Raw genomic sequence first — 15,134 nt, 5'->3', positions numbered from 1 at the left:
GCAGAGTCTTCTCTCACTCTGGGCACTGCATGACTGACAATTCACCCACATGCTCCACATGAGCTGGAGTCCACAGCCCCCTGCTGGTAGGAGGTTGTCAGTGCAGGTGCATTTCACCCTCTGGTGGTCAGAAGCTGGAACTGCAGGTGCCCAGGGCGGACAACAGGAGACAGTGGGGTTTGTGGGGGTTCAGAAAAGACAGGGAGTGGTATCAACAGCAGCGCATACGAGGAGGGGGCAGCTCCGGGGGCACTTCTGGCTCCGGCTGGAGAGAAAGGACACTGTTGGAAAGCTCCCTGCTGGGCACTTCAAGAGGCATCTGCAGAAACAAAAAATATGATATGAAACAACACATAAATGCCTACAGAGTAGGGCTGTACGACATGGACATAAAATGTCCAATGTTCGATAAAGCTGAGGGATATCACAGTGATGATATGAGAAGTGATAAATCATTATTATCAATAATGTGCCTCTGACTGGATGTGATGCAAGTTTTTTTGGATGTGTGAACATAAATCTAACTTCTCTTTTAAGCAAACAGCAAAATACAAAATTACAAAAGCTACAATCACTACTGTACAAAATAAAGACAGCTACTTACATCAGAAGTGCAAGCACATTTTTTGTGCACTGAAAGGCTGAGAAACAGTCAGCATTATACGTACTTTGATCTGTTCTGCCATAGCAGCTCTTAAAGACGTGTTCATCATGGAAACTCATGCCGTGATAACAATAAAACATCGAACAGCCCCACTAAAAACCTTGTATCTCCAAAGTGGTAACTTTATAGAGCTATATATTTATTTAAAAAAAAACAAAAAAACAAAAAAAAACGTACCATGACCATATAAAAAACAGTCTTTAACTTTTAAGGGGAGGATAATGTACAGACTCTTTCAAGCAATTTTGGGCCACTTCTATATTACCATAAACATTTTAATGTAATGCAATGGGTAACTGAGTTTTCAAATTGAAAAATTAAAAGCCATCATAATGGAACACAATTAAAACGGACCAGTACTAACCTTACTCAAAATGTCATCCACTAGTTTGAGGAAGATCTCATCCACATTAAAGTTATCCTTAGCACTGGCTTCACAGAAACGCATTCCTGATATCCGGGAAGCAAACTGCCAATCAGGAGAGAGAAGAGGTGCGCTAGCTTGAATGAAAGAGCTTCACAACTCAACAATGTACAATTCAGTATTTACATTCAGGTTCTCCAGGAAAACAAGCAGACACTCATTTAACTGAATCCAATGCATGCAAAAGGTGCCTGGCAGCATACTGTCGCTGTCAAAACAAAACCTTGTATCTCCAAGAAAGTAACTTTACATGAAAAGAAAAAACACATTCTTAACTTTAAATGAAAATTTAAGTAAAAAGATTGCATTCCAAGTCATTTTACAGATACGCACACACAAACACAGACATTATTATTAACACGTATATATGTATTTTTATCAAGCCATAATAAGGCAAACATACATCTCCTTATGTTTCAAAAGGAATGACTCAAAATTAAGCCCAGTGGTCACCAATCCCGTCCTGGAGGTCTACCTTCCTGTGAAGTCTCGTTCCAACCATCTGCTAGACGAGCTTCAGCTAATTAATGTCATAGTTAGGCTGGATCAAATGCTTTGGTGTTAAGTAAAAGGAGGGGAGGGCAGCTTGTTAGATGCAGGTTGGAACTAAACTCTGCTGGAAAGTAGATCTCCAGGAGGAGGGCTGGTGACCACTGGCTTAAAATTTTGCAAACTACTGGGCACAATAAAAACAGATAAGATGGTTGGTCAGGAACTTTTTTCCCCCCTGACTTGACACTCACCCTCTCGGCCTGTTGTCGTGTGATGATACGGTCTGCCTCACAGTCCAGCTTGTTCCCAACCAACAGGAGCTCAGCATCCTCTGACGCGTACTGTAGAATACACAACTCTAAAGTTCAGTGCTAATTAAACCCCAAAAAACCTCTCAGACCGCACGTCAGCAGCATTCATACTCTTTGCATACATAACTACACACCTAAAGGAAACAGATACATACAAAATCTTAGGTATGGAGTGAGTCATTTTTGTTCAGAGCATAAGTAACAAATCTTTCATGATCATAATCAAAGACATTATCATCATAGTATAGCCAACTGATATAGTATGATATACGGATATAGCACATCATGCTGTTCGTATAGTTGCTGCTGTACATACCTTGTCGATCATTTTCATCCATTTGGGCAGATCGTCAAATGTCTCCTGCTTGGTGATATCATACACTATTATGATGCCCTTAGCGCCTCGGTAATAGGCTGAGGTGATGCTGTTAAACCTCTCCTGACCAGCTGTGTCCCTAGAAAACACCACCACATTACTGCATTTCTGCAAATTATGGCATTCCTACATAACACCACTACATTACTGGATCACTATAATCATCACTTCATTACTGTATCACTGAAAAACATCTCAATAATACACACAGAGACAAAACACTAACTGTTCATCTGCTACAATGTAATTACTCACACATTACACAAGATTCCTGCAGAGTTTGGTGATTTTTCTGCTCGAAACACATCCAATTCAAGTCGTCAGTTAATTAAAAGGTTTAGTTGGAGTGGTACAACAGGGAAAACACCAAACTGTGCTGGACTCCGGCCCACAGTTTCCTACCCCTGGACTACACAATGCTACTTACTCAGAAGGAAAATGTCATGCATGACTTCACAATGTTTTTGATACGTTGCTGGAGTCTAAGGTTTTAGCTAAATTAAAGTTCTAAGGATTAGCAGTAAGTAAGCAATAAGGAATGACTCAGATCAGAACAGTGTCACAGTAAAAAACTCAATTTTAAGATCACAACAAAAAGAAACCTGTTAAACCAATAAAACACTGCTGCAGTGATTTCCAACGGATCCATTGGAAATTGTAGATTAATTTTAGTTAAATCATGGAAAAAGACCTCCACTTCAATACTGTTTTAACATGCCTTTAACTTGCCTCACGACTCAAAAATGCACCACCTACAAGTGGCTACTTGTGTGCCACCTACAAGTGCAGCACAATGGATCAAGGGGAAAATGAAAAGAGCATAATTCATTAGGAACACACTTGCCCTTGGTCTCAGTGAACTAATCAGCCAGGCAAGCAAACTTTGAAAAGCAAAACATTTTTTGAGTTCAAGCGTAGCTTACATAAGCTTTGTGCTTTGACTGGCTTAAGCTTCAGATTCAGAAGCATGATGCATCGGCCTTATTGCTATTGCTATTTGAATTATTATTAAAAGATTTTTACTATAGTGCCTTTAACTAGAAAGCGAGTAGAGTAAGGTAACAAAGTTGCATCAGCAGTCACAACAGACAGAACAGTCTGCCACAGAAAGCCTAGTTTGACTGTAGCAGATCAAATGATATGCTGCGTTCCCATGTTGGTGGTAGACAGTCTATGGCAAACCTGATATTCCATTATTTTCAACAGAGCCACGATGGAAAATTCCACGATCCATCTACAGTTCAGTGAAAGGCAGTATTAAGCAGAGGCAGTGGTAAAACAATGTTGATGTTTTAAGATCCATGAATGGCGAACTTCTCATTGTTGAAGTCCAGGATCTCCCAGTATTGTACAGAAAACAGAAAAAATAAAAGAGCATAGAACTCTTGCCTTTTTTTTTTTTACCTTAAATAAGGAACTGACATTGCTAAAGCTTTTCTCTGATAATCATCTGAATAGCCAGTAACAGTGGCATCGTTACTTCTGTACACTCTCAGAAAAAAGGTATGAAACTGTCACTAGGGCAGTACCCCTCTTGTCACTGGGGTGGTACCCTCAAAGGCACATCTCAGTACCTTCAGTCAGAGAACATAATGGCACCATAATCCATTTAAATTTAAAAAGTTGTATTGACTCCACACACCCCGTCTCGTCTCCAGGCTTTTTATTTTATTGTTCTACTTCAAAACATTAGGTTATGAAAAGATAGAAGTATGTACTTTTTACCTAGGAAACGTATTTAAGGTTCACAATTGGACCTTAAAACCACTGTTGTACCTTTGAGGGTAATTTACACTGTTTGTACCTTGATGAATAAAAATGTACCTGCACAGCACCCTTTTTTCTAGCAGTGCGATGCGTACGGCTATGAAGCAAGGAGTGACAGTATTTTCAATGCCAATGTGAATGCAGCACTAAAGTTTTAAAATATCAAGGATTTTAAGTATTTTAGTGCTCTGGTTGCTTTGCTTTGTCTGCTGTTTTTTTGGGTCATCTAACTTAATACAATGTACTTAATACAAATACCATCAAACTAATACAGTTACTGACTGGCATAGGTGATTCTCCCAAGGGGAAATGGTGAGGCCTACATGGTGAGGTCACGTTAAAACAGTTATTAAAATGGAGGTAAAAATTCCTTTCACTTAGTCTTCTTACTTTATAGAAGCATAAAAACAGCCTTTGATAAAATCTGATTAATGATTCCTTCAGAGAGCTGCTGCTATTTCACTGGATTCAGAGAATAATTATATCCTTTGATTTTACTGTACCTTATCCACCCTAGCCTGGTTGCACTTTCCAAAAACAGGGCATGAGGTCACAAAAACGAACGGTGAGGCGTCACATGGCAGTGATGACATGTTAAGGCGAACAGTGGTGGAGCCAAGGATGCTGGGTTGCTGGATGTGAGTGGACATGTGACACAGACAATGTTAGAGGCAGCCATCTGCAGAGATGGAGGCAAGATAGGCTGGGGTGGGTGTGGGGGTGGTGGGGGTTAGAGGTTAACATAAACAGCAGGAAGAATGGAGTGTTAGAGGGGTTCCGTTCAATGATTTCTGACATGTTAAGAAGCCGATGGTCCACATATTTGTTGAACACAAGAACTCACATTAAGTGTACAGGAATTAAAGGAGCTACATACTGGTTGCAAAAAGTACATTTGCTCCATTAAGCAGCATGCCACAGACGTTGTCCTAATTATTTCTAATTAGATAGCTTTCCAAAAGTTTCTGACAAATGTAATAAGCATGTACCAATGAAATGTGAAAAAATCTCCCCCTTTTTAACAACAGCAGCGGATTTTAATCTTAGATGCGTCTTGAGTTGATAAGTTGGTATGGGTTTCTCTAGATCAGTGGTCGGCAAAATGCGGCTCCAAACTGGTTCCACACCAGAATTAGATATTTAGGTAAAAAAATAATCCTGCTTTGCAGTAAAATAAAGCTCTGCTGATCGTTCAACACAGTTTTAACACTAAATGGTCTAAAATGCTGGAGTTAATGTAGCATATATCTGCTAATTCAACAACCTCTAACCATAAAGACTGGAACACAGACTGCTGGTCACATAGCAATGGAGACAATAATCTCGCCTAGCTTGTAGCTAACGAAGAGGCAAAGAGAAAGATTTAAAACGAACATCGGTAATTTAGAGACAAATGGACTTATTTGCATTTATAAGCACTCAGCTGGTTTCCTGATACGTTTAATCTGCAAAGAAAAACTGTCAAACACTAAAAAGTCGTGAAGATGAAGTCAGTTTCTCGTTAAATGGTGCTGCAGTTGCATTCTGGCGCTCTGGCACCATTTAAGGTGGAACGGAAACATTAGAACAACAAGCTAGAGAATGAGATGCTGACTTCAGCTTCATAAAAAGTTGAATGTTGAGATACATTTTATAAGACACTATTCTACTGTTTGAGGAAAAGTTTCCTGCCAGAGATGTGAGAAATGTGGCTATAGCTGAGCTAAAGCTTAGAGCAGAGCGTTTTCGTTTATATTATATTTTTAGCCTATACTAGGACATTAACATGTACTGAGACAAGCCAAGATGTTAAAATGGACATAAAATGTTACGGCTCCCAAGGTATGATTTTAGATTTTTGTTGAAAGGACAAAACGGCTCTTCTTAACATTTGGGTTGCCGACCCCTGCTCTAGATACTTTCTTCAATGATGATACAGTCAAAAATCGAAATTACACAATTTCTCCCCTAACCTCAGATCAGCCAAGACATACTCAGTTTCCGAAGTTTGCTTCTTTAGGGTTTACATAGTAGCTAAACAGTACTGGAACCTCAGCACTGTGCAAACTTCATGCCTAAATGCTGATCTGGGGTGCTTATACACTAGACATCGCAAAAATAGAGTGCTAGATGCAAATGCATGCAGATCTTGTCTGTCTAGGAGGCATGTACCCAGCTGGAGCAGGGGTGGAGTTTGTATGGTTCAAATTCAACTAAACAAATCAGATTTCTGTCTTTACCCATCCATGCATGTTTTCATTGGTTGATGTGCCTCTACAGCACTCCACCACAATCCACTCTGAGTGAATTATCAAACTCTTTACTACCTATTTTTTGCCACAGCCTCCAGGTACTAACAGGGGTCTGGTAAATGTGCATATTACGCACTTGTTACACAGTGGCACCAACCTCACAGTATTGTTATCCCACTTGTGGAGATTCGCAATTAGTTTTTAATAACAGCTGTGCACTGAGCATATGTAGAAGAGAGGAAACTCATGAAAGAGTTAACAGCTGGTTTAGGACTGAATATAAAAGCATAGATGTAAGTGAGAGGGTACAAAGATCTGATGTTAGACCAAAGCAGCAGGGAGAAAGATGAAGAGGGAGAAAGCAATTTAGAGAGAAGGACCCAAAGGAAGGTCAGCAACACAGAAAGGGGCACAGGGGAGGTCAGTAAACATGACATGTTATTATGATCCACCAGACTCAAGCACACTGCAGTCATACTTCACACGGCTGCAAACTCGTTATCAGAAGCAAGCGAGCATGACCTCCCCTAATGGAAGCGGTGATGAGTGGGCTATGGTAGATAAGTGAGGATAAGTGATAAGTGGGGATGCTCTGATGGTTCAACTGCACTGATTTCAGAATGTTAGAATTGATGATCATCCAATGCAGTAATGTTCAATATAAAGTATGAGTTCACGTTTTGGCCAAAATTGTATTCTCAGGCAATTTTCCAAGGTAATGAACGTTTGCGTATTTTTGCAATTAATTCTGAATTGTACCAAAAAACAAAGCCGTCCAAAAGTTCAGAATTATTTGGAATGTTAACCATTTCGGTTATTATATAAAACAAGAAACTTATTCAATATGGATATAAACACTATTCTATTCTAAACTATTCTACAAAAGATAGTTTTAAATGTTGTATTCAATATTTCAAGAAATCTGTGAAAAAGAAGTGAATAAAATGATAATATGCTATAATTATCTATTTACATTTATTTACAAGTTATCTGCCCTGGGATTTAATCTCATCTATGATGTGATGAACTTTGGGTATTAAAGCTACACTACATAAGTTTCTTGTGCATGTGCGATGGCAATATGTGAAGACATATGAGGTGGTCTGATAACTTCTAAAATATTATTTCAGGCTTTACAGTGAGACTTGCAGCAGCATACGCACACCATACTTTAGCATGTCTTTCTTCTTACTCAGTAACGCTCCTTTTTTCAATTTTAACACAAAATCTTACAAAGTGCAGCTTTCATTTTGTGATAACTTCATTTGTGATGCTATCTCAGTTTTCTCAGTCATCTTTTAATCTTCTATGATGCCAGTCATCATTCTAGAAACATCTAAAATTTCTAAATTCTTATTAACAGCTTCCTTGTGTCTTACTAATTATTTGAAATCTGTAAAGTCCCACAGGACTGTCATATTCAAATCATTTTATACACTTCTCTGCAACCAATTAAGTTTTATATTATTGATTTTAAGAGTAATCAAAACTAATTTCAGTGAAATTTAAGATTTGTGATGTACTGAATGATTTCCTAAAGAACCTTAGTCAAATTCGTGGTCAGGTTTTATCTTTACCCCCCCAGGTAGATAATGCAGCTTCAGAACATTATTCTCTGATCCTGTTCACATCACAGGAACACATGTTGAGAGAAACTAACAGTTATATTCACTGATGCGCTGCTGAAAGTCAGCCAGTTCCAACAATGATTCAGCTTCTGGACAAAGCTAGAGACTGGAACAGATTAGTCTCAGACTGTGACAATGAGCGAAGGGGGCCTTATGCGCTAGACTTCCTGGCTGAGAGCAGAGCTAAGTCGATCTTGTGCTTCTGAGACACAGGAAGTGAAATGGTCAGGGTGAGTCAGTGATAAAGACAGAGCACTTCCTGTCCACTTACCAGATCTGCAACCTTATCTTCTTCCCTCTTAGCTCCACTGTTTTGATTTTAAAATCCACACCTTGATGCGTAGAGAGACAGACAGGGAGAGAGAGGGAGAGAGAGAGAGAGAGAGAGAGAGAGAGAGAGAGAGAGAGAGAGAGAGAGAGAGACAACCGCACAGAGAAAGCAAGTGTGACAGAATTTTAGAAGAACATATGACACTTGCATAAGCTTGAGAGCAGAAAAAAACAGTTCTGGAGGTTGAGAAGACACAAATGTATACATTAGTGCTAAATTCATTAGCTAATACGCTATGAACTCAAATTTGTGGCCAAGAGAAGAAAGAATGAAATAAAAGAGAGGAAATACAAGGCTTGCAAAATTTTCAGACATGCTCAATAAAAAGTTCCTCCCACCACCTGAGAAATCTTAAGAGTTAATGGGCGGTTATGACAGACCTATTACACAATGGGGAAATCCTCAGGACCTTCTAGGCCTTCAGAGCAGCCAATCTTTTTTAAACATCCCATTTAAAACCAATCAATTTTTTCTGTGGTATCTAGGTAGATACAGCTAAGCCACGCTCTCTCACTAGTTAAGACTTCAGAAGCTGAACTGAAGGCCTAACATGTAAGATTAACCACTAGCATAATAAGGAATTTACAGTGGAATCAACCATTCATGTTTTTTCTAAGGGTGGGACCATTTCCAAAGGGTGGGACCAAGTTTGTGAGAAAAAAAAAAAAAACACATCACTCTAGGCCTTATAGAAGTTCCAGATATGTCACTGACTGAAAGTATAATGCATTTCGCTCAGATGGACAACAGTGGCTGCTCTATGTTAAGGCTCTAAAGGTGTCAAGGTACCTGCCTGAGTTTTTTAAATGATAACACCTTTACTTCTACTACAGACGTTTATACGTTACCCAGTTACATTTAAATCTTAAAAATTTGTTACAATATGTTAGTTGCTGGAAACAGCATCTGCACTTTGCGATCGGTCACATCTCTGAGTTTTAGCATTTTACTTTAGACCAAGATTGCAAATAGAAGAACAGAGCCTGAAAGATGTTCGTTCCTGCACTGATTATTTTTATTTTGGCTGATCTCTGTTGCAGTTTCATTACGTATGTAATGTGATGCAGGTCCGTGCACTTGCTCTGTATTTGAGTGCTGCTGCTAAATCTGTACCAAACTGTAGCATAATTACGTTCACCTCATTTGCTAAATTGCCACTTGCCTCTTTTACTTTCAATGTAGCACTTTATGTCATTCACGCTATTTGAATAGGCAAGTTATTTTACATTCAAGAATTTATAATGCCTGTTTGGCAAATAATGCTACTTATACTGGGGCTAAGAAATTACTGAAGATGTGCTAATTTGTTCAGCCTAAACAGTTTGGGCTTTGGGTTTAAGAAAAAAAAAAGCCTACTAAAATAGCCAAAAAAAAATCAGCCATCAGCCAGTATGGCTGTCAAGAAACTGGAAACAGCCATTAATGACACAAGTATCCCTGGCACTTTTACTTGTGTCAGTTCTTCACTAAAATAACAATAAAACACAACTTTTACTTGAGTGCAGTTTTGGTCTTCTGAAACCACCTCAGGCCAATAACATTTGAGCAGCAGTGTAGAGGTGAAGCTACCAGTGGTTTGTGTTCTGGCAAAGGCTGCTGGTGGAGTGCTTGTGAGATAAACAGGGGCACTACAGGCTAATATAACAGCCTGTTTGGCCTGTGTCACAGGGGTGACAGTGCAGAAAATGGAGGCCAAGCCATGCCATGGCAGCTGTGTGTGAGCCTGACTATTTTGGGAAATTAGTCTGGTGGACCACCGATCTGATCTGAAGGCTTGTCGTTACTGAGTAATATGTACCAGTGTGAGGTTTCATAAACATACTGCGCTGGAATCAAGGTATTAGAAAATTTCCACATTTAGCTGATCTTTGAGGTTTTTTAACTTATAACTATAAATATAACCGCATTAACATTCATCTAACTGGACATAAATTCCTGAATGTGTCAGTTTGTTGTTACTGCCATTACTCCCATCAGTGGTGATCATATGAGTGAGAAAACAAACGATTTAGCTTGTGATTAGATCAGACAGTTAAGTGTCTCGCACATTTAAGTTTTTCTTTTGTATTTCACCGGCTTTGTTGATGTTCTGGTTTAAACTCCCCTAAATTTACTATTATTAGTAGTAAAATTCCACAATATCAAAAGAACTGTTCATCATCTACATGCTAGCCGTTTTTTTATTTATCGCCCTGAATGCAGATTGAGCTCATAGAATCTTTATAGAAATTAGACTGAAACTCACAAAGTCAGTACAATGTCAGAGATTCAAAACTTAAACTCCCACAGCATTATTAGTCTAAGTTTGACTTCATTTTTGCTCAGATATGGCTAAAATCTATAAAAAGAGAAGCAACACAGGCGCCCCCTTGACCTCTGAGGTGTTGTTGAGTTCTCAAATTGCTGTGCCAGTAATTGAGACTACACAAAAAAGGCTGTTCAAGGGTTCTTTAGTAAAGAGAAATGTTCTAATTAGAGTTCTAAAAAGAGTACTGCTATTGTTACAAGCTTGACATCGCAACAGTACAGAACCATTTTTGGTGCTATATAGAACCACTTTCAAATACTACTACTATATAGAGCCATACACAACACATTCTCCATCAATCTGAAGAACCATTTCACCATGTAAAGAACCATTTAAGTCCGTAATGGTCCGTTATAGAACTATGGTTCCAAATAGAACCATTCCCTTCACTAAAAAAACCTTGAAAAAAAACATCTTTTTGAGAGAAAGAACAAAACGGCAATGGGAAGTTTGGTCTCACACTGAAAACTAGTGTCTGAGGTCGTTAAACTCAGAATACAACAGTACAAAAGTGATTAACATATCAAAAGCGACATTAAACACAGCTGCCCAGCTTTGAGCGCACAACTGGTGGAGTTTGTGAAAACAAGGTTTCTTGGTTAGCCAGACAGCTTAAGAGAAAATGTCAGCTAAGGGGCACTTTGAATGGACAGTCCTCACTTCAGTTTTAGTTTTAGTCAGGTACTAAAGTTCCCAGCTTTCGATAAGAACCCTGTTTTTTTTAAATAGTGAGGTAACGTTACCCTCCGCTGACAGCATTAGCCGGACAGCGGCAGTTAGCGAGTGAGCGAGCGTTCAACTTTTTCCTCTCTTTCTTACCGACAGTCGACTTGCAGGCTTCACAGAAAGTGTCGTCTGTGAATCTCTCCATAAGGCTCGTCTTTCCCACACCCCGGGAGCCAATAATGATGACCTGTAGTTTGTAATCCGCCGGTCTGGGCGGTGTTTTCCTGCGGCGAGCCGAGGCTCCGAGAGCCGGGGAGCCAGTGGCGGAGCCCCCGCCGAACCCAGCAGCGCCTCCGCCGGCCCTCCGCTGGATCTCATAGCGCGACTCCATCAGTACAGACTTACTTCCACATCCGTGACGCTGTTCCTGCTTAGAATGAAGTCTGCATAGCGTGGAAATGTTTGAAGGAACTTTCTAAAGTGCCTTGTGTCGAGTTTGTTAAAGTTTTGTTTGTTTGTTGTCTTCTTCTCTTCTCGGTTTGTTGTCCTGCGCTGGGAACGGAGAGAGCGGCCGATTACGTCATTGCGCCTTCCGGTTCCGTCGAGCTCCGTAGGGATTCATATAATGGGAAGCTCGAGTCAGTTCATCGAACCGATTCTTTCGAACTGTCCGATTCAATGAATCGAACGTTCACTTCAACGCTTAAATCGCGTTTGTATAGATCTTTTTACAGCGGACACTGTCGACATTGTCATAATATTAACATTGGGCATCTGTAAATACGGAATCCGAATCGATATCTGTATTTTTGTAGATCAAAAAATACATAGTTCATACTTCAACTATAATAAAATTAATACCAATCCAGTTTAGGTAAGACATTCTAGGCTACTAATCACTTTGAAATGCAGCAGTAAAATGACTAATTTTATGATGTGCATAATATGAAGCTAAACTTTTTGCCTTCTTTTTTAAATTGCAATTTTAAATGTGTTTAATATGATTCACTTTAACTTCATCAAATCACATGATCATAGATACCACTTTAAAATGCTAAATGAACTTAATTTTGTGCATTGAATTATACAGGGGTTAAATTGGGATTTCAGATACTTACTGCCAGGAGAGTTCCTGGAACTTTTAGAATGGGGTGGCCAGGTTAGACCCTGAGACTTTATTGGGGTGGCAAACAGATAGGAAATAAAACTGAATAAAAAGTGTTACTGCATTAAAATAACATAAAAGATGTGTTATTTTCGTCTGTGCTTATCTAAGTCTATCTATCATGGCAGATTTTCACCATAAAGCATAACCGATGCTATACTGATGATGGCTGGCTAATGGTGTTTCACTGTCTCACTTTCCTTAACTGGGGTGACCAGAAGGGTAGTCATGCTTCATTCCAGGGTTGCACTTTCCACCCCTTGGCTATGTCTCTGCTTACTGCCAAGTGTTCAATGCTATTCAGTCAGATTTGGAAGCATGCTTCACAAACTACTGAAAACTCCTGCCTTCCTACCTAACATCTCTAACCAATTTAACCAACTGAACTGATGGCTGTTGGGAGCTGATTGGCAATTACACAAATCAGAGGTGCTCTCTGGCCCAATTTAGCCTCTGGGCTTACGCTCTGACACAATATATAATCTGACATAGGATATTTTGAAAGCCAAATCAGAAGATGCTCTGACAACTGAAATGGGAGATATTTTGATATTTTGATAAAGTAAATCTCCTTATCAGAAAATTTTACCAGCATTTAAAGAATAATTAAGATATTGTGACAGCTTAACTCACCCTCTCAGGAGGTAAGTAGTTATATTAAGTCTGTACTGAATTAACATTAAAAACATAATTAAATGTTTTTTATATTAAAACACAAAGTTACTACGCTGTACTAATAATATGGGCATGCTCAGTAGGACAGCTCCATGGGTAGGACAATATAATTAATTAGAACAGACAAAGAAGTGCCACAAATAAAAAAAAACCTTCAAAAACTATTAATCCAATTACTTGTATTCAACATTTCACACACTGTGCTGCACTAAATCCAGTTAAACAGGACTTTTTTGCTCTCTTTGTAATCAAACATGCAGTTGGGAAGTTATTTTATATATTGTGATGTACTTTATAACAATAACGATAAATATTTTCGTATTTCTCAGCTGTAATATATTTTAATAATATGAAATGTATTCAGTAAAGCATTCCATTACAACATGTGAAACAGTAACATATTCAAAATACATTTGAAGTACATTTACAATACACACTGATAAGGCACTTAGGAAAAACCCTGCTGTTATTTAATTCATACTGTTCCTTCCTGATACTGGTTGGCAGTTTCCTTCATGTGATCCTTCTGTTAATATAAAAAAATTAATTGTTCAAATGAATACAAATAAATGCAAAATTCTCAATGTTATTTCAGCTCTCGTCGCTTGCTTCACTTCACTGCCACTCCCATAAATCCACTGCTGTGTCATAAACTAAGCAAACAATTCACCATATTCCAACAGCAAAAGCTCAGTGTGATTTTCAGTTAATGATGTGTACAGTATGTAACTTGCCACAGAACACATGCACAAGTCCAGTACAATAACAAAACTAAGCTTATCACTCGTGAGTGAACATGTCCACTACTGAGGAGACTGTTCAGTTCATAACTCAAAAGGTTTACTAACGCTCAGATTAGTAACTGCCTCATCACAGTGATTTATCAGTCCACTCAGTCTTTCAAGGACACTGTTTGTAAAGAAGCTATTCTTAGAGTTCATCTTTAGAGCAGGTCTACATCTTCACATTATAAATAAGTTAAACAAGATGTTTCTTTTGAAGACAGTGTGTGTGTGTATGTATGTATGTATTACAGACTGTAGTCCATCTGTTTCTCTGCATACTTTGTTAGCCCCCTTTTACCCTGTTCTTCAGTGGTCAGGACCTCCATGGACCCTCATAGAGCAGGTACTACTTGGGTGGTGGATCATTCTCAGCACTGCAGTAACACTGATGTGGTGTGATAGTGTGTGTTGTGCTGGTACGAGTGGATCAGACACAGCACCTCAGTGTCACTGCTGGACTGAGAATAGTCCACCAACCAAAAATATCCAGCCAACAGCGTCCTGTGGGCAGTGTCCTGTGACCACTGATGAAGGACTAGAGAATGACCAACACATACTGTGCAGCAGCAGATGAGCTATCATCTCTGACTTTACATCTACAAGGTGGACTGACAAGGTAAGAGTGTCTAATAGAGTGGACAGTGAGAGGACACAGTCTTTAAAAACTTCAGCAGCACTGCTGTGTCTGATCCACTCGCACCAGCACAACACACACTAACACACCACCACCATGGCAGTGTTACTGCAGTGCTGAGAATCAGCACTGTCTGTAATTGTGGAACTACAAAGTGCACCTATATAGTAAGTGGAGCTGATAAAATGGACAATGAGCGTAGAAACAAGGAGGTGGTCATAATGTTATGCCTGATTTGTGTGTGTATATATATATATATATATATATATATATATATATATATATATATATTTATATATACATACACACATATATATTTAGCAGGTAAGGGGTAAGTATCCCAAAAATATTCTTCTATATGTAAGTTGGACTGAGACCACATACACCATTTCTGTGTTCTGAATATCTATTCCCAGTTCTTGTTTTCCCTTACATCACAAACTTGGAAATACTGGAATCAGAATTCAGACCAGGGCTCATGGACACACAGGAACCATTTATTTTAGAGTATAATAAAAATAATAATGTGAATGTATGAGATATTTAAACGCATCGTTTTATTGCTTACGTTAAAATAAAGGGAATAACCATATTCAGGAATGAAATATAAGTTCATGCAGCATTTCACTTCGGCCCCCGTAGAAAAACAGTGTGACGCTGAGCTCCTGAGTAAAGTC

The 15,134-nt window shown here is 38.9% G+C and overlaps 1 protein-coding gene across 1 annotated transcript; it reads right to left on the bottom strand.

Annotated features, from left to right (window-relative positions):
- On the bottom strand, nucleotides 1-11,796 carry rab12 (RAB12, member RAS oncogene family). The gene is made up of 6 exons (XM_036556331.1): nucleotides 11,352-11,796; nucleotides 8,165-8,225; nucleotides 2,208-2,346; nucleotides 1,832-1,921; nucleotides 1,029-1,133; nucleotides 1-319 (listed from the first exon to the last, which is right to left on the bottom strand). Exons 1-6 carry the CDS (start codon nucleotides 11,587-11,589, stop codon nucleotides 212-214), a joined length of 741 nt encoding a protein of 246 aa, XP_036412224.1. The 5' UTR covers nucleotides 11,590-11,796; the 3' UTR covers nucleotides 1-211.
- Nucleotides 11,797-15,134: the final 3,338 nt, after the last annotated feature.

This window comes from Colossoma macropomum, unplaced genomic scaffold, assembly GCF_904425465.1.
Source record: "Colossoma macropomum unplaced genomic scaffold, Colossoma_macropomum, whole genome shotgun sequence".
Taxonomy (NCBI): Eukaryota; Metazoa; Chordata; class Actinopteri; order Characiformes; family Serrasalmidae; genus Colossoma; species Colossoma macropomum.
Note: the sequence above shows the minus strand (reverse complement) of the source record. Positions and strands in the feature narration are given on the sequence as shown.